The sequence below is a fragment of the Scheffersomyces xylosifermentans genome (genome assembly GCF_036884685.1).
Source record: "Scheffersomyces xylosifermentans strain CBS 12540 chromosome Unknown RJT20scaffold_8, whole genome shotgun sequence".
In the NCBI taxonomy this organism is placed as follows: Eukaryota; Fungi; Ascomycota; class Pichiomycetes; order Serinales; family Debaryomycetaceae; genus Scheffersomyces; species Scheffersomyces xylosifermentans.
This window is the reverse complement of record NW_027042946.1, coordinates 190,605-211,736: the sequence shown is the minus strand read 5'-3', so window position 1 is coordinate 211,736 and position 21,132 is coordinate 190,605. Positions and strand designations below refer to the sequence as shown.

Genomic DNA, 21,132 nt, shown 5'->3' with positions numbered 1-21,132 from the left:
CAGTCAAATACACGTCATCATTAATCATTATATTACAATATCCAAATATTTACAAGATCTCTAGATTAATCTTGTTCTTGTCTTCACCACACCTCCTCCAAAGTTACGAACGGCCTTATGCTTGAAGTCTGTAGATTGTAATCTTCTCCAAGCTTCTTCTATATGATAAGGCATAAGGGGATTAGCAAGCTCATCTGGCTTGTCGAACAAATACTTTCTCTTCTTTTGCGTTTGTTGACCTGGATTCTGTCTCTTTTCCTTCTCCGACTTTATCTGGTTCAATCTCTCTTCGGAGTTCTTAATTTGCATTGCTTCTTCTGTCAAAGAACAAACAATCTCAAAAGTTAAGAAACCGAGAATATCTATAACATCATCGTTAGGCCTTGAATCACATAATTGGGTCATTTGGGTCCATTCTCTGAATCTCTTGGCTTTTCTAAATGTGAAAGATGCCTGTCTACATTCAGACCAATGCACGTATTCTTCTCTGGTCATATTACGAGTTCTGTCATCGGCCATTTTCAATCTCTTCAAAGAAGCTATCGTTGCTGCTTTCTCTTCATCGTCAATTTGTTCAGATTCCTCTGCTGTTTCCAAATGCTGTTCACTGAATAAGAATTGTAACTCCCAAGGAAGTCTGATTTTTGATTTCTTGTATCTTGATAACATTTTGGACGAGTCATTGGCTTGAGCTCCTCCTCCAGCACCACCTCCAGCGGCGTCGTTTTCAATTAACGATTCTGTACCTCCTCCCTCTTGATCTTTGGCGTTTTTACGAACGTCTTTCCACGATAAGTACGTTCTCAATCTATTGACTTTAGCCTTGTCATGTCTGATCATGAAGATGACGTCTTCTGCAGCAATTGACTTGGTTCCTCTCATACCGGCAGTTTTCGTTGCTTGAAGCAATATTTCAATCACTTGTCCTCGTACGATGTCTTCAATTAGAGAGGTTGTTTCCACTGGGGGGTCGTTGGACTCTCCCGAAACGAACATCATCTGTTGGATCTCCACTCTGTACTTGTATTTGTTGTCACTCATTGTTAAATTCTATATATGAGACTTTATGCGGTATAAAAAGTAAAGTACAAATAGTACGATGAATATGTGATATGTAATACTCACAACTATAGACTACTACTGCTTTTAATACCTTTTCGGAAACCTCTTCGTAGTCTATTCAATAATCAATTATTATGTTCTTTTGGACAATTACAAGAATTGTATGAAAAGACTCTATACTTTCTATGAAAACCGTGTTTTAATCCAAATTTTCTTCGCAATTTTAATCCTAGAGGACACCCTAACTATCCCCAACTTCTTTCTACGATTTTTCACCACTTCTTCGAGTCTATAATCGTAATAATCTACAACACTTTTCAAGAAGAAACTGTTTAATTTCTAATTGAAAGCGAAACGACAATTTCCTTTTTGGGAATAGGCATGGTTATTATGCAGGGTAAGAAAATATGTCTTATGAGATGTCGTTTTTGACATGATGCGACATTTTTGTTAAGTATGGTAAGAGATTGCTGCAAAAAGGTAGAGTATAGTGTACTGAGTATTTGATTGTTGGTGAAGGGAGTTAAAGATTCGCATATCGAAGTCATGAAGGAAGAAGGTAACTGTTTATTTTCGTGTTGTTCGTGATTTTTGGCTGTGGTGGGTGAAACGGTGGGGCAGCTCCTCACGGTAGTAGCTATAGGAGGTAGTACAAATCATGTAAACAGGGGTTGTCAGTCTTCTTCAAAACAGGACAAAGGGTGAAATTAGACTTTTAGACATGCGGTCATCAGAGGCATAAATCAAATCAAAGAACGGTAATATAGTCATCACTCTATCGGTGGTCTATCTCTATTTCTAATTTCCTTTCTAAGAGCAGGAGTAGTACTCTAGCTAATTGATCCATTAACTAATCACTAAATCCATTGAAGTCGAGGGACTTACTTCTTTGTTTGTCATTTCCATCCTTTTGCACTTACAACGTATAATTTGTGTCACACTTTCATTCCCTTCCATCTGAAAATTTTGGGTTCAGTCCATTCAACCACCACAAGCGACAGATTCACAAAATGCAACACATGAGCAAGGAATTCAATCGTGTAGCAGCACAGTTTGGCCAGCTCGCTCTTGTTTTAAGAATCATCTACCTTATTTCACCTACATTCGGGATTAGCATTCGGCTATTTTAATGTAAACAACATTAAAACTGACAGAATGATAGACAAAATGACAACAACAGCATTATATTTCCACTATTTGATACTGTCGCCACCCACTCCCGTGCCCACATCATATCCCTTACCATCTACTACCCTATCCCATTTCCTAACCACCATTAATACCCCATTTTGCAACCACTATAACATTCTTTCTAGGAATATACATAACCGATTTTATATGCACAACGTCACTTTTATAGGGCAAAGAATTTCTCACGAAAAAAAGTCCGTCGCTCATCAATTTTTCGTATCCGGGTAACCCTCCTCCATACCCAAGATGCGAACGTATAAATAGATGAGAATCAGACAGACATGAAAAATTTTTGTATGTCCAACTCTTCAACAAGATGAATCGTCAATGAATGTGAGAAACGCCAATTCACTGGGCTGAAAAGAGGTTCTATGTGTTTCGTGTCTGCTGGTCAGATACGATCCACGCTTCATAACCAGTATGTTATAACCCTCTTTCTTTCGAAACACAAGTAGCATTTATAGTGATGAATCTGAGTGCATTTGGCTCGAGACTTTTTGTCTATGTGGAAAAAACCAAGCTACCTTATTTACTTTTGTCTGATAATTTGTTTACCCCACTCGAGTTTGTTACATGAATTAGTGCTTGGTGCGTGCATTGATGAATGCGCCAGACATTTGACATTGTGACTATTGAACGAGATAGATGATGGGATAGCAGATAGTGTTTACTTGTGTTTCAATTCGAAGTTTAATTCGAGTTACAAATACTAACAAATATCAGTAGAGGAATATCATAAAGAAAGAAAGAAAGTCTAATAATGAAAATGAAGATGAATAATGAATAAACGAACCAATGACAAAGGAAGAATCAGTAATATTATTTGTAGTGTTGTAGTGTTGTAGCTTTCATGTGTGTCTACTGCAGAAATGCCGACTACGCAATGTAGATGTATAATGTCTGTTGCAATTGCGTTATGAATATACAGAAGAGAAGTTAATTCATATGAAGTCGAGTCGGTTGCAAAATGTGAGGAGTGGAGTATGTATACTATACCAAGTTTTGGAGTATACATCGATTGGAATTGGAATGGCATTGTAGTGTATTTTTATTTTTGCTTTCTTAATAAGATATCAGCGATTTGGTGGGCAATGGTGGTTACCATCAACGAGTTGTAGGAAATGACATCTACCAGCACTTCATGCCCTAAAGACCCAAATCCTTGTCGTTGTTCTAATATCCCCCACTCTACTTCCAATTCTACAAACTCTCCAAGTTCCTCAATGCAAATGACTATTTTCTTCTATGTCTATATAATATCTAGTCTAACCAAATAACTTAATGCTATCTTCACCATTAGCTACAATGGCTTCTTCATCGTCGTCTTCATCGGCAGACTCCTCTTCTGCCTCATTCATGTTCACCTTTTGGCCCAACAAGGATGCAAAGAACTCATCAATTTGGTTGTCGTCCCACTTCCATCCTCCTCTAGGAGTCTCGAAGTTGGCAATCTCTTCTTGTACATGGTATCTCAACTTTCTTCCCTTGGATGCTTTGGTGTCAACGTTCTTCTTGAACTTCTGTGCTTTTTGTGCCGATCTCAAACTGAGGGTCATACCCGAAGCTGGATTGCTGGATTGGATTTTCTTATCAACCAAGTCATTAAGCAATACTCTATAGAAGTCCTCATCATCGAATATCTCGTCTATTTCAGCTTGTTTATTTTCCAAGTTACTCTTATTCGATGTTTCTTTAGGAATATCAGGATTCTCCTCTTCCTCTTCTTCATCTTTGTCTTCTTCTTCGGCATTTTCCTCCTTAAGAGCTTGGAAATATGCATAGCCTAAAGGTTGAATCAGTCGTCTATTCAACTTGGTACGCTTCACCAATCTTTCCATGTCACTGAGGTTGTTTTGGACTTGCTGCTCAAACGACTGGTTGATAGCCTTGAATTTTCCAGCATTTAAGGCAGTAGATCCAGAAGAGTTTTGAACCTTTGCAGACCACTTAGTTAATGCACCTGAACGGTATTTATTCAACACATCATCCAATTTTTCAGAGGTAGATGTATACTTGTCGAGAGATCTCTTCTTTGGAAGAGTAACCTCACTTGAGGAGATGTTGTCTTTCTGAATGAGAGCGTTTCTCAAGGAAAGTATGCTGTCGAGTAAATCATAACACTCATTACGTGCTTCCTTTAAGTATTTTGAAGTTTTCTTGGTAGCAAGGTCTGAGCCTTCCAAGGTGATGTAGTTTGGTGGTAACAAATTGGCATTTGCAATGGACTTTTGAATCTTCAATCTGGAGTCGATGATCTTGTCGAAGAAATTATGCTGTTGGGAAATGGCAAAACCCTTTAATGCGTCACTTGTGGCTGATTGCGATAACCTGCTGACAATGTGTGTTCTTTCCTGGGACATTAACGTCTTCAATTTATCTCTTTTGTCGGAGAGTTCTTCATCTCTTTGGTTATTGTTTGATTCGAAATCCGATTCTGAATCTTCACTATCGGAATTCTCTCTTAAAGATTCCCCAGATTCACTGAGTTCTTCTTCTGCTTCATTTAATTCCTCGTTGTCATCGAAGCCTTGTTCTTCTTCTTCCTCCTCTTCATCCTCCTCTTCTTCTTCTTCTTCTTCTTCTTCTTCTTCTTCTTCTTCTTCTTCTTCTTCTTCTTCTCCACTCTCTTCGGCTTCATCATCATACAATTTACTTCTACTAGCGACTCTTCCGCTGTACTTCTTCCCCAAGTTCACAGTACTGTTCTTCTCTCTCAACTTACTCTTAGGGACATTCACATAGTGCTCTTTCCTCAAGGTGTCGTCCTCAGAAGCTTCGGAGTTGAAACCTTCATCTTCATCTTGGCCGAATGGATCATCGCGTAACTCGTTGTCTTCGATGTCAAAATCCGTTTGTGGCTTGGTGAGCTCGGAGAGTTGCTCTGCTAAGGTCTTTTTAGCCATTTTCTACAACTTCTAGTGTGCTATATATACAAGTACTATTAAGAATACACAAGAATCTATTAACTTATCATCGTTCTTTAACTGTGAAGAAGCACATCGCATCTTCGGAATTTTTCAGACAAAATGTCAATTGTGTGTCTTGCTTATGTAATTTTTTTTGAAGTAGTGCATCATACATGGAATGATGAAGTCACGTGAGGAGCATACTGCACAAACAAAAGAAGCAAAAGTGACACAAATGAGAACATAAAAAAGATGAAATCTTTCTGACTGCATGGTTCTTGTGGCTTAATTAATATGATATCTTGTCCTTTGCAACATGTATATATATAGCAGTGTAAAATATCAATATGTAAATTATCAGTATGTAAATTATCTACATTGTACATAGAGAGATATGGCAGGTATTGATAACTATACATACAAGGCTTTCTCCGTAATTTGACCAAATCAACCAACGATTGTGAAGCCCCATCCAAAAACGCTGTCCTGCGACTGTTTCAATATATATAGAGATTATATGTGAATTATCAACATATATTTCTAAGTATAATTATCCTTGTATTACATATGTACATACATTGTAAGCATTGCTGCCCATTTTTCTCCGTAATATGACATAACCTACCCACTACCATTGCAAAATCCCTTCCAAAATCTCTGTCCGGTGTCTGTTCCAATCCCATCTGAATTCCTCCTTCTCTTTTGTTTTCTGCTTATCGTACGGCAAGTCTTTGTTAAGACACAAACAACCGAGTTTCTATTGTTCACAATGAAGTATCTTTCCTCCTGCTATTTCCTACTTATTGTTCTCTATTGTTACCCATTCCACACACACACTCACTCTCACAAACACTCATTTCATCATCACACAAACACTGCCTCTTCCTTATACTTACTGCTTCTCTCTTATAAATGTGTCTATTACTTATTATGTCTCTTATTATGTCTCAGCCTTTTAATGTATGCTGCTTATTTATGTCTCCTCTTTTATTATTATGTCTCCTCTCTTATAATGATGTCTCCTCTCTAATTATGTCTCTCTCTATTTATGTCCTCTGTTTCCTTCCTTCTCACGTGACTTACACGAAAATGTCTGTTTTCTTTTTCTTTTTATTATTTTTAGTTAACGCAAACAGCAAAGACACTTTTTCTTTCTTGGAGAATAGAGGCTGTACACCGATAGAACAGAGGCAATAGTTGACATTTTGGTGTTTTAAGAGAAGTTCTGAATATATATCAACCAGGAGAAGTGAACTATCGCTTTTTTAGAAATTTTAAACTGCCTTTTTACCGGTTTTACTCACTGTATTCGTGCTTTTTTGACCAATCGAGGCTAAGCACACATTGAATAGAATTGATATAGAAAAGGACCCATAGTCCCGATTTTTAGATAGAAAACGACCCTACAAGTTCCCTTAAAGCACTCAAAATACGTATATCTAACATATCTGCAAAAATGAGATTGTTTCAAGCCCTTTTGACCGTCTTTTCCCTCGTGTCGCTAGCCGCTGCACTTGCCAATCAAGACGACAATATCCCTACCACCACAACCAACACAAAACCTTCACCAACAACCGTGTGGGTCACCACCACAATCGACGGAAAGCTCACTACCGCTCCATCGTTCTACTCTCAGCTGTTCATGACCACATACAACCTGGCCAACCAAGATGATGTGAAATCTGGTGATATTGGTATGGGATCACTCTCCAGCGTTGGAGGCATCAGGTCATATGCACAAACAACCATTACCAATAACGGAGCTCCAGGAGATATGTCCCACAGTTCTTTGTACGGAGGTCTTTTTGGTGTATTAGTGTTGATCGCAGGAGTCCTTGTTTAAATGGGGTACAACGTGATGATGATGATGATGAAGACAAGCTGTTTTCATGACATATAAACGGACGGGTTTTCATTTGAAGGGATGAAAATCAAGTAAAGTCCATTGGAATAGACATGAGTTTAATGCTGTGTAAAGATGAAATTGAGACTTTGTTGCCGATTAGCTTCATTTTAGTTTGTTGCAATTATCGTGGGATCAGCTAGATGATGGTAATTGTTGTATCATAAAGATTCGATTTGATGCTTCCCCACGATGACATTCTTTTCATATTAATGCTGGATCCGTTGTTTGTTTCCGCTTTCTCCTTCTCCCTTTTGATCGCTCTATGTGTATGTATATTTATTGTGGACATATGTGTATATGCTATATTTGTATATTAGTTTTGATTTAACGTTTCCTTGAAATTCAAGGAGTATTTGGAAAGATGAAATTGTAGTCCAACATCTCCTAGACTATATGAGCATTCTGAGACGGAGCCGGTGGTTGTCATAGAGGTTCTTATCTGAATGTGAAACTACTTAAAGAGAAAATTAAGTGGATATTAAACGTTGTATATTCATCATCATTGCTGTAAATGTCATAGTTGTCGTCATTAGCATCATTGCCATCATTGCCATAACCATCACCATTGCCGTAATTGTCATCATTGTGATCATAATTTATCTTTATTGCAAACTTTTTTTTGCAAAGGGTTTTACTAACATCTGACGTTGCTACGGCTTCTGCCCTTCGACACAGCATACTACTTCTCTTCCCGTGTTCAATAATCGCAATTGTCTTACATATTCACATCATATTACACTTAGAAATGAAATGAACATTGGCAAGTCTCCCATATCTTACATAGATAATAAACAAGCAGACACTTTCCGGTTATGTGTGTTAGACATATTTTATATTTGTTATAATGTACAATGCACATCCAGAGAAACTGCAATTATTAGAAATTGGCTGCTAAATGAATATAAGGAAAAAGATTGTTCCATTAAAATAGAGAGCTCATTTTACTATTGCTGCTAACTACGAGATGACGATTTATGCTTTATGGTGTAGGTGTATCAGTAGACAGAATTTCTATGTCATCACTTCCAACTATTACATCCAGTAATTACAATGTCTTCTCCCAAATGAACCGACTCTTTATGCTGCATTGTCGTAATTTTCCAATTCTTCTAATTTTCCAATCTTCCTTTTTCAAACTTTACAGAAAGGAAAGGACGTTTAGTTCATAGATACGTTGCATTTGAACAATTTCGTGTCAAATATGTCAAATACAAGCTGCAATACCATAGTATCTGCTTTGAAGTCCTATCCTATGACTTTCAAAATCATTCTCGAACCCATAGCATATACAAGTACGAAATCTTCTCCAAACTCCAATTCCATTATCCCAGCTGCGGTCCTCTCTCTACCACAGTGCTCTGTCACCTTCACCAAACACGTCTAGATGAATAGACCACTATGTTAGTTCTCTGAGTATATACGCTGCAATACATTGCTATACACTGTCTAATACTGTTTACTACTGTTTACGACTGTGTTCTACTGTGTTCTACTGTCCATCACACCCCGGTATTTTCTCTCGCCACCCAATTCTTTCTATAATACAATGTCAACTAGTTCTAACTCCTCATCTCACCATAAGAGTCTATCAGCTAGATACTTCCTTTACAGGCCAACTTTGCACCCACTAAGAAAGAAACAGCCCAACGGTTCAACGGCTCCCTTTTTAGCAGCCTCTCTTTTAGCAGCCTCCTTCCAGAAACTCCATTCTCTTCTATCCTTTGTGTACTCTCTGTCTTATGTTAGTACTCATATTTACTGGGTCTTGTCGCACTCTATTCAGATAGCCCGTACCGTCAACGTCGTGTACGATGTATCACTTCTTCTCCTCATTAACCTCCCTAAATCTCTACTAAAATACTAAAATACTATTCGCATCCTCCATGTAACCTCCTCACACCCTCACTAATCCTCCATACACCGCCACTAATTCTCACTAATGCTCACTAAAACCACCCGCACAACGACTAAAACCTCCTCACATCCTCACTAATCCTCCTCACACCCTCACCAAAAGCTACGCTCACCGCCTCCTTCCACCTCCTTCCTCCTCCCACCACCACCTCTCCCTCCCCTTCCGTGCCCACATTTACGCCCACATAAAATTTTTTTGTCGCTCACAAAATTCGTCAAAACGAAGAGCTTCAAAGCGCCAGTGAAGACAACAGAAAGTTCCCATAGATACCAAGTTAACGAACCACACGGTATGTAGATTGATATTTCAACGCCATACAAATGAAGCGCCGGTTCGGTTGATCACAATGAGCCCGATTTTGATGGGTAAAACTTAGGAATTACCGGTGTTGTATGGCTTCTTATGGACACTGTGACCATTAGCAGTCATCTGATAGAACGGGAAGAAAGCCAGGAAAAAGGCCAGGAAAACGGGTAAAATGCGGTATTCGAAGTGAATTGGCGGTTCCAGCAACATCCATACTACGTTTCAATCCAAAGTAGATGATCGAAGACGCCGTAGTTCTTCCAGGTGAAAAGTTGATCTTTAATCTTTAAAGACGTATACAAATAACGAGAAAGAGTCCTTATAAAACCAAGAAAAAACCCATTAAAGGCCTTGAAATCACCCAAAATCGCCATCAATGATCCCCATACGATACAACAATCCCCCGAAACCTCTTTTTCCCATCGTTTTAACCTTAACCGATAACAAATTACTAACTTTTCACTGTTTTTAGATGTCCGACGAATTAACCGCCCAAACAGAAGACCTCTCCTTGGAACCAAAGACTGTGTTCGACAACAAGGAGGAATTCACTGCCAAGCATCCTTTGAGCAACAGATGGACCCTCTGGTACACCAAGCCTCAGGTCAACAAGAGTGAAAACTGGCACGATCTCTTGAAGCCAGTGATCACGTTCTCTTCCGTAGAAGAGTTCTGGGGAATCTACAACTCGATTCCAACTGCCAACCAGTTGCCATTGAAGTCTGACTACCACTTGTTCAAAGAGGGTATCAGACCAGAATGGGAAGACGTACAAAACGCCAAGGGTGGAAAATGGCAATACTCTTTCAACAACAAGCGTGACGCTGCTGGTGTCATCAACGAGTTATGGTTGAGAGGACTTTTAGCCGTCATTGGTGAGACCATCGAAGACGATGAGAACGAAGTCAACGGTATTGTGTTGAACATCAGAAAGCAAGCATTCAGAGTCGGTATCTGGACCAAGGACTGCGACGACTCCAAGTTGAAGACCGTTGGTGAGAGATTGAAGCGTGTTTTGCAATTGAGAGACGAGCAGAAGGTTGAATTCATTTCTCACGATGCCTCCAACAGTAAGGGCTCAGCTCAGATCGTGTTGTAAGCAGCGAGTCTGGGTTTAGCTAAGAAAATATCATAGAATGCACTGGAACAGAAGAATTGCAACGATTAATTGTTTTAGATCAAAGAGAATGTTTGAAACACGGATCGCTTAAAAGTTAGGATTCGCCTTGTTGATTGGCCAGGAAGTCCTTCCTACTTTTCAGGATCTCCATTAAGATTCTTCTTTTGTCAATGATATTAGAAACATTGTTCATTTTCTGCTACTGGTGGTACTTTTCCCCTATAATCCTCCACGATACACAGTTCGTTGAGGTTTACACTTCCTATTATTTCTTGTTATATTAGCTGTATACATATAAATTTACGTCAACTAGTCACGAAACGAGATGGTCAGATTGTGGTGGAAAGACACATTGCACAGTAATAAATGAAAGGAAGGAGGAAAGAGATGAATATGAGATGTTATTCTTTCGATGAAGCATTCTATATCTATCTCTCTTTCTCTATGGCTCTCTTTCTCATTCTCTTTCTCTCATTCTCTTTCTCTCATTCTCTTTCTCTCATTCTCTCCATGTCTCTCTCTCCTCTTAATATCAAATTGTAATGGGTATATCCTCCATACTCTTCAAACCTTTATGTACCTATTTTCATACAAGGTATGGCAATTCATTCATTTCCTCACTGACAATCCGCAAATTCAATATTCTGCTTCGTATCCTTATTGACTTCTCTAGTGCTAACTCCTATCTTCCTTATCATCCCTTCTTTCCCTATCCTTCACGTTCAACGTTATACAGATAATGTATGTTCCTATTTTCTATTCATTATGCTCATTTCAAAATGGTTTATGCTTTCAACTCCAAAATTGGAAATCTAATATCCCACAGGATTCACCTCATCCTGGATGAATCTCTGAACATGCTCCCAATAGTCTGGCTGGACTACAGTCTCGTTGTGAGTAGAATTCTCAAAAGTGTAAAAGAACTTCTGTTCACTTTTCATGAGACTGTTGATTTTATCCATATGTTCTGGAGGAACAATCTCATCCTTTCTGGCACTCAACAACAAAACCGGCATCTTCAGCGGAATCTGTGGCACAAGCTTCTCCAGATCCCAGTGCTGGTGTACAAAACGGGTGAAGTACTTGAGCATTGGGAATACATGGGGAACTGTTTTACGAATGGAGAGGAACGTATTCTCCAAAATAAGTGCCGAAACCGCCGACGACATCGTAGCAGCAATGTAAATAGCTACAGCACCACCAAGCGATCTACCATATAAGACCAAACTCGATTGTTGGTACTGTTCATCTTCTTCCGTCAAGTATTGTATTACTCTTTGGGCATCGATCTTGAGTCCCTTTTCCGAAGGAGAACCCGTAGAACGTCCGTATCCTCGGTACGAATAGATGAAAACATTGTAACCAAAATTACGGTAGAAAATCGACACTATTGGCAATCCGTGGCCAATGTTCCCAGCATTTGGTGATAGTACCAATACCGTCTTATTAGCATAGTGTGGAGAAGAAGCATCTTGTTTAATCAGATAACACTGAAGAGTCTCTCCGTCTTCTGTCTTGAGGTTAACCAATTCGTATGGCATGTCGTACTCGTCAGGAGTCGCACATACACCTCTTCCGTCATTGAGAGAAGACGGGTAAATCAAACTGTTCTGGTAAGAATAGAGTCCTAATAGCACTAAAGCACCGAAAGAAATGCCTATTTGGGCCACTGTTTTCATGAAAGAAACGAGTTTCGTGACAAGTAACGACAGCACTGCAAACATTACAATCGGGGCACGGGCTCTAGCTACTTTTAACAGAACAAATCGTGTTATTGACCAAAAGGACCACCATAAAACAAGTTCATTTTCATGTTTTTAAAGTCATTTGATGATTTTCATCGGTATATTGGTGCGGCATGGATGTTTATCTCGAACTGGATTCTCTGCACGTCCAAGTTTTATAGGGTATTCTTCCCCACCGTATGATAAGGCATGTGAATGGTAGGTTTAGATGGGTAATGGGTGATAAGAGGAGTTGGAAGAGGTTAAGATGGTGGGATGGTGGGATGGTGGTATGGGGGAAGGCCGACAATTTTGGTTGGGAATTTGCTGGGAAATGGTGTTGATTTTAGAGGTGGTATAGCTGAGGAATAAGTCAGTGTATTAGTATTCTTAAGAGAGAGAGCATTTAGCGAATGGCATATGATAAACAGGGGAAGAAAGTTGGAGAAGGGGGGAGTTTTTTGGTTGAGGATAAAGGAGGAGTAATAGATTCACGGTAGAGAAGACGAGAAGAGTTGGGGGTTGCGTTTTAGTGGAATTTTAACGGAGATCAGTGGGAAAATTGCGGCCAGATAGAAAATGAAAGTATGAGAGTATGATGATATATCAGTTCCTTCTATTAGGCTTCTTTCAGAAGGCAGCGAGCCTGGGTTTTAAGAGATACAAAGAGTGGCAATTTGAGTATTAGCGTATTGGAAAGAAATCAATATGAACTCAAAGACTACACTTAATAAATGAATATAACTTGACATCTATGATAAGATATATGTCATAATATATTTATAAACTAAATTGAGTCTTGGCTGCAAAATGCGTCTTTTTTTGTCAAATGTATGTGAGGGTAGTTTTTGTATTCTTTTGCCAATTTTATCCAATATTCAAAGATTTTAGAGAATTTTAGCCAATTCTAAAAATATATATCAAATGGCAGGATTCCATTTTTTTCATTTCATACTGTTTGGAGAAGTGTAGGGATCATAATAATTGGAAATAATGCCTCTTCTATCCGATATCGAAATATAAAATTTATGATACCAATGCATATGGATTTTTATAGTTTTACTGTGTAGTTGTCCAAACAAGGAATGGTATCCTTTAGCAACCAAATTTGCTCAAAAATAACAGGATACCCACTATTCCCATTAGCTGTCTGTGTTCGTCTCTACTATTATTATTGAAACTAATTAACACAATTTCATCTCGGTTATCGGCACGCAAACCTCCAGGAATGGTAAAAGCTACTTTGGAGACTTATTATTTGTGACGACAGTAAAAACGCCGTAGCAGTATTTTTGAGAGTTGAGGGTTGAGGTTGGATAATAAACCTCATAACGGAGAGGAGTTCAAGTTCAATTGCGGAGGAGAGGCAAAGAGAGAAGAGAGGCGGTCATAGTCAAACAATAGAATTAGGGGCACCGTTCATTAGTTGTGTCAATTTTAACCCTTGTGCTGATGATACGAGCTTCCATATTATAGTACGGTGACAATGCGCTGGTTATAGAAAGCACCTAAAAAGCTTGTTTCATGCTTTTCGTAAACCAAGAACAGCAGACTATAATATTGCTCTAGGCACGTTGTTTCACCCCGAGTTTACCTACCTATACAGTAGGTGAATTGTATTGTGAGGGATGATCCTGAAGTAAATGGGATATAGAGCAGTTCTTTACGAAGGAAGATTCTATCTATATCTGTTCCATTAGTCATAGAATGCAGCGAAGAAAATAAAGTATAAATTGAATAATATTGTTGGTAATAGATTAAATCAGGCGGTCATAATTAGAAATGCTATAATTATAGTAAGGTTCAATTTAATTGAATTGCCAATGCATTTTTCTTTTGTTCATTGACATCTCTTTCGGTGAAACATCTCATTGAAAGTAGGACTATATCCAAAGTTCTTGTGTTTTAAATAAGGAAATACATCCATCGAAAGACCCCCAACGATTTCTATTTCTAAGAATAAAACCAAAAGGAGCTCTTTTCTGCACTCTGCACAGTATTTTTTGTCCAGGGCTGATTCAAGCTATCAACTCCGTTATTTTCTTGTGGCTTTGTTACTCGAGCCCGTAAAATATTTCATGCATTAGCACGACACCCAAACGATGCAGCATCCTAAAGAGAGAGGTTTGGTAGTAACCATAACCATTGTTTATTGTAAAGTTTTTTTGCATTATTCTTAAAAGTACTTTTCTATATTGTATTATTGTTAAAGATACTTTGCAAAATGATTGCAAAATGAAAAAAACCTTTGGGGTGAAGACTAAATATTTAACGCTTTCCATGGTAATAGAAACTATACGAAGAAAGCCAATATCAACAATAAAACCGATCCAAACGTATCTAACGTATGGTGCAACTTATTTCCAGAATTTCCAACTGGTGATATGTTAGAAGGTGCTGTTGAACTACGAGGCGAGTGTGTTATCGACAGAGTAATGATTCTTGATAACAGTTCCGCCTCTAAAGTGTGGACAGAAGGTGTTGTTAAGTGATCTCCGGCCGCATTAAGTGAATTGGTTACTTTTGGAGCTTCAGCAGTTACTTGTTGGGGCCCGCTGCCATTTCCTGGAGTCACACCTTCAGGAATACCAGCATTTGCCGGTGGTATATTAGCGTCAGTAGCTATAGATCTACCTGTTGAAACCTTCAGAGGAGCACCAACAATGGCATGCGGCGTTTCCAGACAACCAGAACAATGAACGTCGGTTAGAACATGGGAAATCACGGTAACAGTGTTATCCACTTCTATTGGGCAGCCATTAGTAGTACACGGAGGAAGAGTTCTGGACTCCAACGATGTGTACGTAGTTGTGAAATAGGTTTTATCACCCTCTGTGGTGTCACTTTCTGGATGGTTAGTTAATGAGAAGGAATGGGTATAAGATACCGTCTCTATTGATTCAGCGGGACAATTAGCAACAGTAGTAGGACAATGGGTTACCGTCACTACTTCAACGGAGGATGATATAGAAGCGGTCGCCTTTCCAGAGGACTCATTCGACTCAATCGATCCAGTCGATTGTGTAGATAATAGAGAATCCGTGGAAGGTGTCCTACCAGAGTGGTCAGAAGACTCCGGCAACAGATTTGAAGAAGTAGCAATAGTTTCTTCTGATGTCACGCCTGTGTTAATGGACGACAGCGTTACACCAGATTCAGCTGTGTCAGAAGAGCTGGAGAGAAGTGGTGTTTCTTCCAAGGCATGTAATTGTACTGGGACACACTCAGAGTCCTCAGATGTTAGTTGAAGTTTGCTATCACAGACATAAAATTCCTCTTGGTTATTCAAACTCAATATCTCATCTTGCTGCTCTCTTTTGATGAACCTACTGATATTAATTGGTAAAATCAGCCACCCGCCAATTGGGTCGGAATCAAGGTAGAATCCATTAGCATCAGCATGTATGTATAAACCATCAATAAGAATATATCCGCCGGGTAGGAGGAGTTGGAAGAATGGTCCGTTGCCGTGGTTGAATGTTATTTGAGTGCCATTGGCGTTAACAAATTCATCATATGTTGAAGGAGGAATACCCTTCGCTTCTATTCGGAACCTTATGATGGCAGTTGCAGATGGAATAGAGGTAGACGACGTTACAGTGCCACCCGCAGAAGAAGAGACTGATACTATGGACTCTGCTGTTGATGATAGTGATATGATGGAAGAAGAGCCCTCAATAAAAGAGCTCGAGGCAACAGTTGACGTTGCTGGCGACTCAGTGCCACTGCTTTCATTTAATGGAGACAGAACCAGGGAAGCTTCGTCAGAAACGGAACTTGGGGTAACTGATTCAAGATTTGAAGTTGATGACTCCGAATCAAAGCTTAATGCAGAATTAACAGAAGAGCTAATAAATGGAATCTGACTAGAACCCAGAGACAAACCTGACCCGGTAGGTTCCAGAATCGTCAATGAGGATGACGAGGTGTCAGTCAAGGATTCTGGGGTACTGAATTGGGATGAAGATGAGAAAGCTCCAGAAGATTCTTCTGATATGGAAATAATTGAGCTAATGATCTCTGAGCTACCTGATGAAAGTGCCGACTCATTTGTGGATGCAGCAGATTCAATTGAAGATTGAAGGAGACTCAGAGACAGCACCAGTGATGCCGTAGGATATGACACAGCGACATCGCTAGAGAATTCTTGTGAACTTCCAATGGCAGACGAGGTGTCCTGTTCAAAAGATGAATTAGATGAATTTCCAGTCGAGGATACATCTATTGCCGAAGAATGATCAATGGAAGTTTCAATTGAAGACTGTGTTTGTTCTGTAGACGGACTGACTTCAGATTCAGACAAGGATTGTGATGTGATCTCTGTGGAAATTTGATTAGATGTACTTTCAGAAGTTGATTGAATAGAAAGTTCCAGTGACAGAAAATTTGGTGACTCGTTAGGAGATGGTGATACTGAAGACTCTGTCGATGAATCTTCGGAGTTCGAGAGTTCACTCGAAGATTGGCTTACTGTGGATGATATGTGATCCGATGGTTCAGTGAAAGGTTCGGAGGAAGAAGTCGATTGAATTATCTCCTCCGAACTCGAAGAGGATGATTGAATAGAAAGCAGTGATGAATATTCAGAAGATAACTCTGAAGGTTCAATAGAAGAGCCGAGCGAATATGAAGATTTGGTTGACGATGTTGATGAAACTAGGAAGCTATCGCTCGACGTCTCTACCGATGATGTGGAGGTCTCTGATATAGAATCAGATAAAGATAAGGATGAACTTGAGGAATCATACCAAGTTTCAGATGAAGCCTCCCTCGAAGTGTTGGTATAGCGTGGACCCGGTGAAATATACGACGAAGAGTCAGAGAAAGAAGAAAGATCAATTAAAGAAAAGCTGGAGCTTTCGCTTAAAGAATCGCTAGAAGAAGCACTTGAGCCTGAGGTGGACTCGTTAGAATCTGATATAGATGCCTCGGCTGAAGATTGGTTTGATGGCTCCACAGAGGTGCTGGATGCTGATTCTTGTGAACTTGATGAAAAATGATTAGAAATACCTGAAGATTCGACCAACGATACACTGAAAGATTCACTCAACGATAAGCTTGAAGAGAATGACGTGAGCTCAGAGGATCCGATGGAGGATTCTGATGTTGGTAAAGTTGAAGATTCCGAAGTAGAATGCGTTGATTCAGAGACAGATTCACTTGAAGGTTCCGAGGATGAAGATGTGAATTGACTTCCAGACGTTGAAACTGACTCATTTGAGGACACAGTTGAAGTGACAGAGACAGATTCACTCGAAGATTCTGATACGAATTCACTTGAAGACCCATTTGAAGCCGTATTTGAAGAATCACTTGAAGATTGGCTTGCAGATTCATTTACTAATTCTGAAGATGACGTTGATTCTATTGACTCTGAGATTGATTCTGAGGTGGATGCTACATTAGATTCTGAACTGGATTCTGAAGCTAGTTCTGAAGCTGTTTCTGATGTTGATTCAGATGCTGATTCTGAACTAGAGACTGAACTAGACTCTGAAGTGGATTCTGAACTAGATTCTGAACTAGATTCTGATGTTGACTCTGAAGCGGATGCCGAAGTAGATTCAGATGTTGATTCAGATGTTAACTCTGAACTAGATTGCGAGGTGGATTGTGAGGAAGATTCCAAAGTAGCTTCAGAGCTAGATTCCGAAGTTGATTCAGATGTTGATTCAGAAGAGGATTCCGAAGTAGACTCCGAAATAGATTCTGAACTAGATTGTGAACTAGATTCAGATGTTGATTGTGATGATGATACTAAACTAGATTCTGAAGTTGATCCTGATGTGGATTCCGAAGTGGATTCTGAAGTGGATACTGAACTAGGTTCTGATCTAGAATCAGATGTTGATTCAGATGTGGATTTTGAGGTTGATTCTGAGGTTGATTCAGATGTTGATTCTGAGGTGGATAATGACCCAGATTCTGAACTAGATGCTAATGTTGATTCCGTACTAGATTCTGAAGTAGATTCTGAAGTAGACATTGAACTAGATTCCGGAATAGATTCAGAACTAGATCCCGAAGTGAGTTCTGAACTAGATTCTGATGTTGATTCAGATGTTGATTCAGAGCTAGATTCCGAAGCTGATCCTGATGTAGATTCAGATGTTGATTCAGAACTAGATTCCGAAGCTGATTCCGAAGTGGATGCTAAACTAGACTCTGAACTAGATTCAGATGATGATTCCGAAGAGGATTCGGAAGTGGACTCGATGGACGATCCACTTGAAGACTCGCTTGATAATTCACTTGAAGAGACCGAAGCAGAGACAATTTCAGAGACACTTTCAGAGACACTAGAAGATTCAGATATGGATTCGCTTGTAATTTCACTAGAAGTATCACTTGAAGATTCACTTGAGTACTCGCTCGACGACTCGCTTGCCGATTCCGATGTAAGGTCTGCAGTGACAGTAACAGTAGGTGTAATCGTAATAGTTGGTTCACAAGAAGAAGAAGAATCTGAAGGGGATTGAGACGTAGATTCCTCGGAAGCCTCTGAGCTGGGCTCACTCGAAGAAGAGGGCCCACTCGAAGACCAACTTAAGGACTCATTAGAAGAATCGCTTGCAGAGTCTGATGTGGAAATACTCTCAAAATCTGTGGATGAATCGGAGTTGGACTGGCTTGAAGAAGTACTTTCCACTTCACTTGAACCCGATGTCGAGTCAGTGGTGGATGCTGAAGTGGAATCGTCGAAAGACTCGCTTGAAGACTCACTCAACGAAACGCTTGAAGATTCGCTTGACGATTCACTTGAAGATTCGCTTGCACTTATTGATATCGATTCACTTTCGGAGACACTAAGACTTTCTGAAATGGATTCACTTGACGTAGCACTTGAAGATATTGTTGAAGACTCTATTGACGACTCGCTGGCAGATTCCGATGGAAGGTCTGCTGTGACAGTGACGGTAGGTGTAATCGTTACTGTTGGTTCACAGGAAAACGAAGACGACGCCGATATTGATGATTCTATTGAAGATTCTGTATATACAGGCGGTATAGTGGAAATAGAAGTATACCAATCATCACGAAAGTCCGTAGTAATCAAGACATTTGCTGAGTATGTCGTTGTTGAGTCAGTAACAGTTGTGACATATTCGGTAAAAGGCTTGTAAGATCCAAAGTCTTGATCACAAACACACAATACAAGCGGATTGGGTACATGTCCACTATAAGCTATAGCATTGTTCTCTTCGAAAGTCCCCAGTGTTGTGGCTAACGTAGTGATGTAGAATAAATCAGGATTGTAACCTATTCCAATAATGAATACACTAAAGGTATTTTGGGAGTTCAATATTGTCAAAGTTGCAGCAATTGGATCGTACGAAAAATCCAGTATTGAATGGAAGTTTCCAATTTTGTTGTCCATTCCAAAGCCAGAAACCTTCATCTGAGTAGAGCTACCTTCAAGTACTATTCCAGAATTTGGCGACATAACTACTGGAGTCGTCAGTTGAATTCCTCCATTTCCTAATCCATTTGCACCTCCTTCTATACGTGCTGTTCCCATGAGGGTAATACACCCTCCACTTCCAATTACTTCCACATTCGGGTTTGTCAACTTATAGACAATATTATTAAGACACAAGGAAGAACCAGGATCCATGACCAAATTACCATCAGCAACTGAAAATTGGGTAATCGGATTGGTGGCCTCTACGTAGATCAGCCCCAAGTTATAAGTATTTTTTATAGTGAAATCCCTATTGGGGATTCCAAACAACATAGAACCCGTATTAGTTATTCCTCCTGTTCCTGGAGTAGAGGTAAATCGGTTCAGTTCAAGAAGGGAGTCGATAATAAAACGTCCTCTGTTTGTGATGGAACCGGCATTAAGACGTAAGAATTTGTTTCCCCTGGTATATGAGCTGTAGAATTCGGCAGATTGTTTGATCTCAATATCATAATCAACTGCGATACTCGAATCGATATAGCGAACAGTCGCTCCCGACTCGACTGTCAAGGTGTCTGACAAGAACACCTCTCTGAAAGTTGCATCTTCACTTATTGTGATAGCATTTGCTGTCCATGTTAAACATACAAGTAGTAGCAAATTCGAGCTCAACGAGTTTTTCATCGTAACAATTGTGTCAAAGATCAAATGCCATTCACTAAAATGATACAACAAAATGATATCGAAACAGTTGATAACAGCCAAAGACTAACTTATATATATCCAATACTAACATAGAAGCCTTTACGAAGAAGGTGTGACTTTCGCAATCGATCTTGCTGCAAAAAATAATGCAGAGTCTTGGCAGGCGAAGGTGCTGGAACGCCAAGGGCACCAAAAGACGTTCATTTTGGCAGGCTAATATAGACAAACCGTGGGTCATAGTCTAAGGAAATTTCAAGCACATGTAGTTGGTAAAGAAGAGCAACGGGTAAAATGTGAACTATGATCAATGTTGTCGTACTTCATTGATGTGATAGTGTTCCTTAGTAGGAGTGTTCAGGAGTTGAGTTAACAGCCAACATTTTGTTATTTTTTTTTTCTATCTGGTTTACTTCATATTTTTTGAACTTTTTTTTTGAACTTTTTTTTTGAAATTATGGTTCTTGATATACATGGAGGGGTATAAAGGAGCATTATTTACGATAAAAATGGGAAAAGGTACCTTGGAGATTGCATCGAAGAAACCATCGTACCAAGAATGAAATCTTGTATTCTTCGTATAAGACCAAAGTCTTGCGATACACAAGATTTAATAATCAGTGTGCTCACAAGCTATTGTCAGTGAACTAATGTCCCCCCCCCCCACCCGTACTCATCAGAGAAACTAGAGAAATAAATCCCGAGAACATCGTAAAACGAAGGCTCTTACCAACGGATGGTGTCAGTTAAGCAAAAAAGACTTTCAAAATAAAAGCCATACCTCCTTTTTTTCATAGCTTTGCAGTGAAGTGTTCTTCTTTACTGGTAGTTAATGGATTTAAAGGGCACCGCCGTGCATTCTTTTCCTGAAAAATACGACACACATCGTTGTTGAATG

The 21,132-nt window shown here is 39.4% G+C and overlaps 7 protein-coding genes across 7 annotated transcripts; 3 read left to right on the top strand and 4 right to left on the bottom strand. All coding sequences in view use genetic code 12, as the record gives it.

The window, feature by feature from the left end:
• Nucleotides 1-16: 16 nt before the first annotated feature.
• SPT3 (transcriptional regulator) lies at nucleotides 17-1,399 on the bottom strand. The gene has a single exon (XM_064920991.1). The coding sequence runs from the start codon at nucleotides 1,039-1,041 to the stop codon at nucleotides 61-63; it is 981 nt and encodes a 326-aa protein (XP_064771774.1). The 5' UTR covers nucleotides 1,042-1,399; the 3' UTR covers nucleotides 17-60.
• Nucleotides 1,400-3,146: 1,747 nt separating this feature from the next.
• On the bottom strand, nucleotides 3,147-5,385 carry RJT20DRAFT_131047 (rRNA-processing protein). The gene is given in 2 exon segments (XM_064917918.1): nucleotides 3,147-4,860; nucleotides 4,873-5,385. 2 exon segments carry the CDS (start codon nucleotides 5,154-5,156, stop codon nucleotides 3,519-3,521), a joined length of 1,626 nt encoding a protein of 541 aa, XP_064771773.1. The 5' UTR covers nucleotides 5,157-5,385; the 3' UTR covers nucleotides 3,147-3,518.
• A 78-nt stretch (nucleotides 5,386-5,463) lies between these two features.
• On the top strand, nucleotides 5,464-6,325 carry RJT20DRAFT_131045 (uncharacterized protein). Its single transcript, XM_064917917.1, has one exon. The coding sequence runs from the start codon at nucleotides 5,929-5,931 to the stop codon at nucleotides 6,187-6,189; it is 261 nt and encodes an 86-aa protein (XP_064771772.1). The 5' UTR covers nucleotides 5,464-5,928; the 3' UTR covers nucleotides 6,190-6,325.
• A 160-nt stretch (nucleotides 6,326-6,485) lies between these two features.
• Nucleotides 6,486-7,251, top strand: PGA1 (Pga1p). The gene has a single exon (XM_064920990.1). It carries the CDS (start codon nucleotides 6,616-6,618, stop codon nucleotides 7,000-7,002), a length of 387 nt encoding a protein of 128 aa, XP_064771771.1. The 5' UTR covers nucleotides 6,486-6,615; the 3' UTR covers nucleotides 7,003-7,251.
• A 2,507-nt stretch (nucleotides 7,252-9,758) lies between these two features.
• On the top strand, nucleotides 9,759-10,385 carry EIF4E (translation initiation factor eIF4E; the record flags this gene model as incomplete). The annotated part of the gene is made up of 1 exon (XM_064915607.1): nucleotides 9,759-10,385. The coding sequence occupies one exon, from the start codon at nucleotides 9,759-9,761 to the stop codon at nucleotides 10,383-10,385; it is 627 nt and encodes a 208-aa protein (XP_064771770.1).
• A 341-nt stretch (nucleotides 10,386-10,726) lies between these two features.
• On the bottom strand, nucleotides 10,727-12,253 carry RJT20DRAFT_131040 (uncharacterized protein). The gene has a single exon (XM_064917916.1). The coding sequence runs from the start codon at nucleotides 12,128-12,130 to the stop codon at nucleotides 11,219-11,221; it is 912 nt and encodes a 303-aa protein (XP_064771769.1). The 5' UTR covers nucleotides 12,131-12,253; the 3' UTR covers nucleotides 10,727-11,218.
• Nucleotides 12,254-14,032: 1,779 nt separating this feature from the next.
• On the bottom strand, nucleotides 14,033-20,603 carry RJT20DRAFT_157341 (uncharacterized protein). Its single transcript, XM_064919148.1, has one exon. It carries the CDS (start codon nucleotides 20,214-20,216, stop codon nucleotides 14,424-14,426), a length of 5,793 nt encoding a protein of 1,930 aa, XP_064771768.1. The 5' UTR covers nucleotides 20,217-20,603; the 3' UTR covers nucleotides 14,033-14,423.
• Nucleotides 20,604-21,132: the final 529 nt, after the last annotated feature.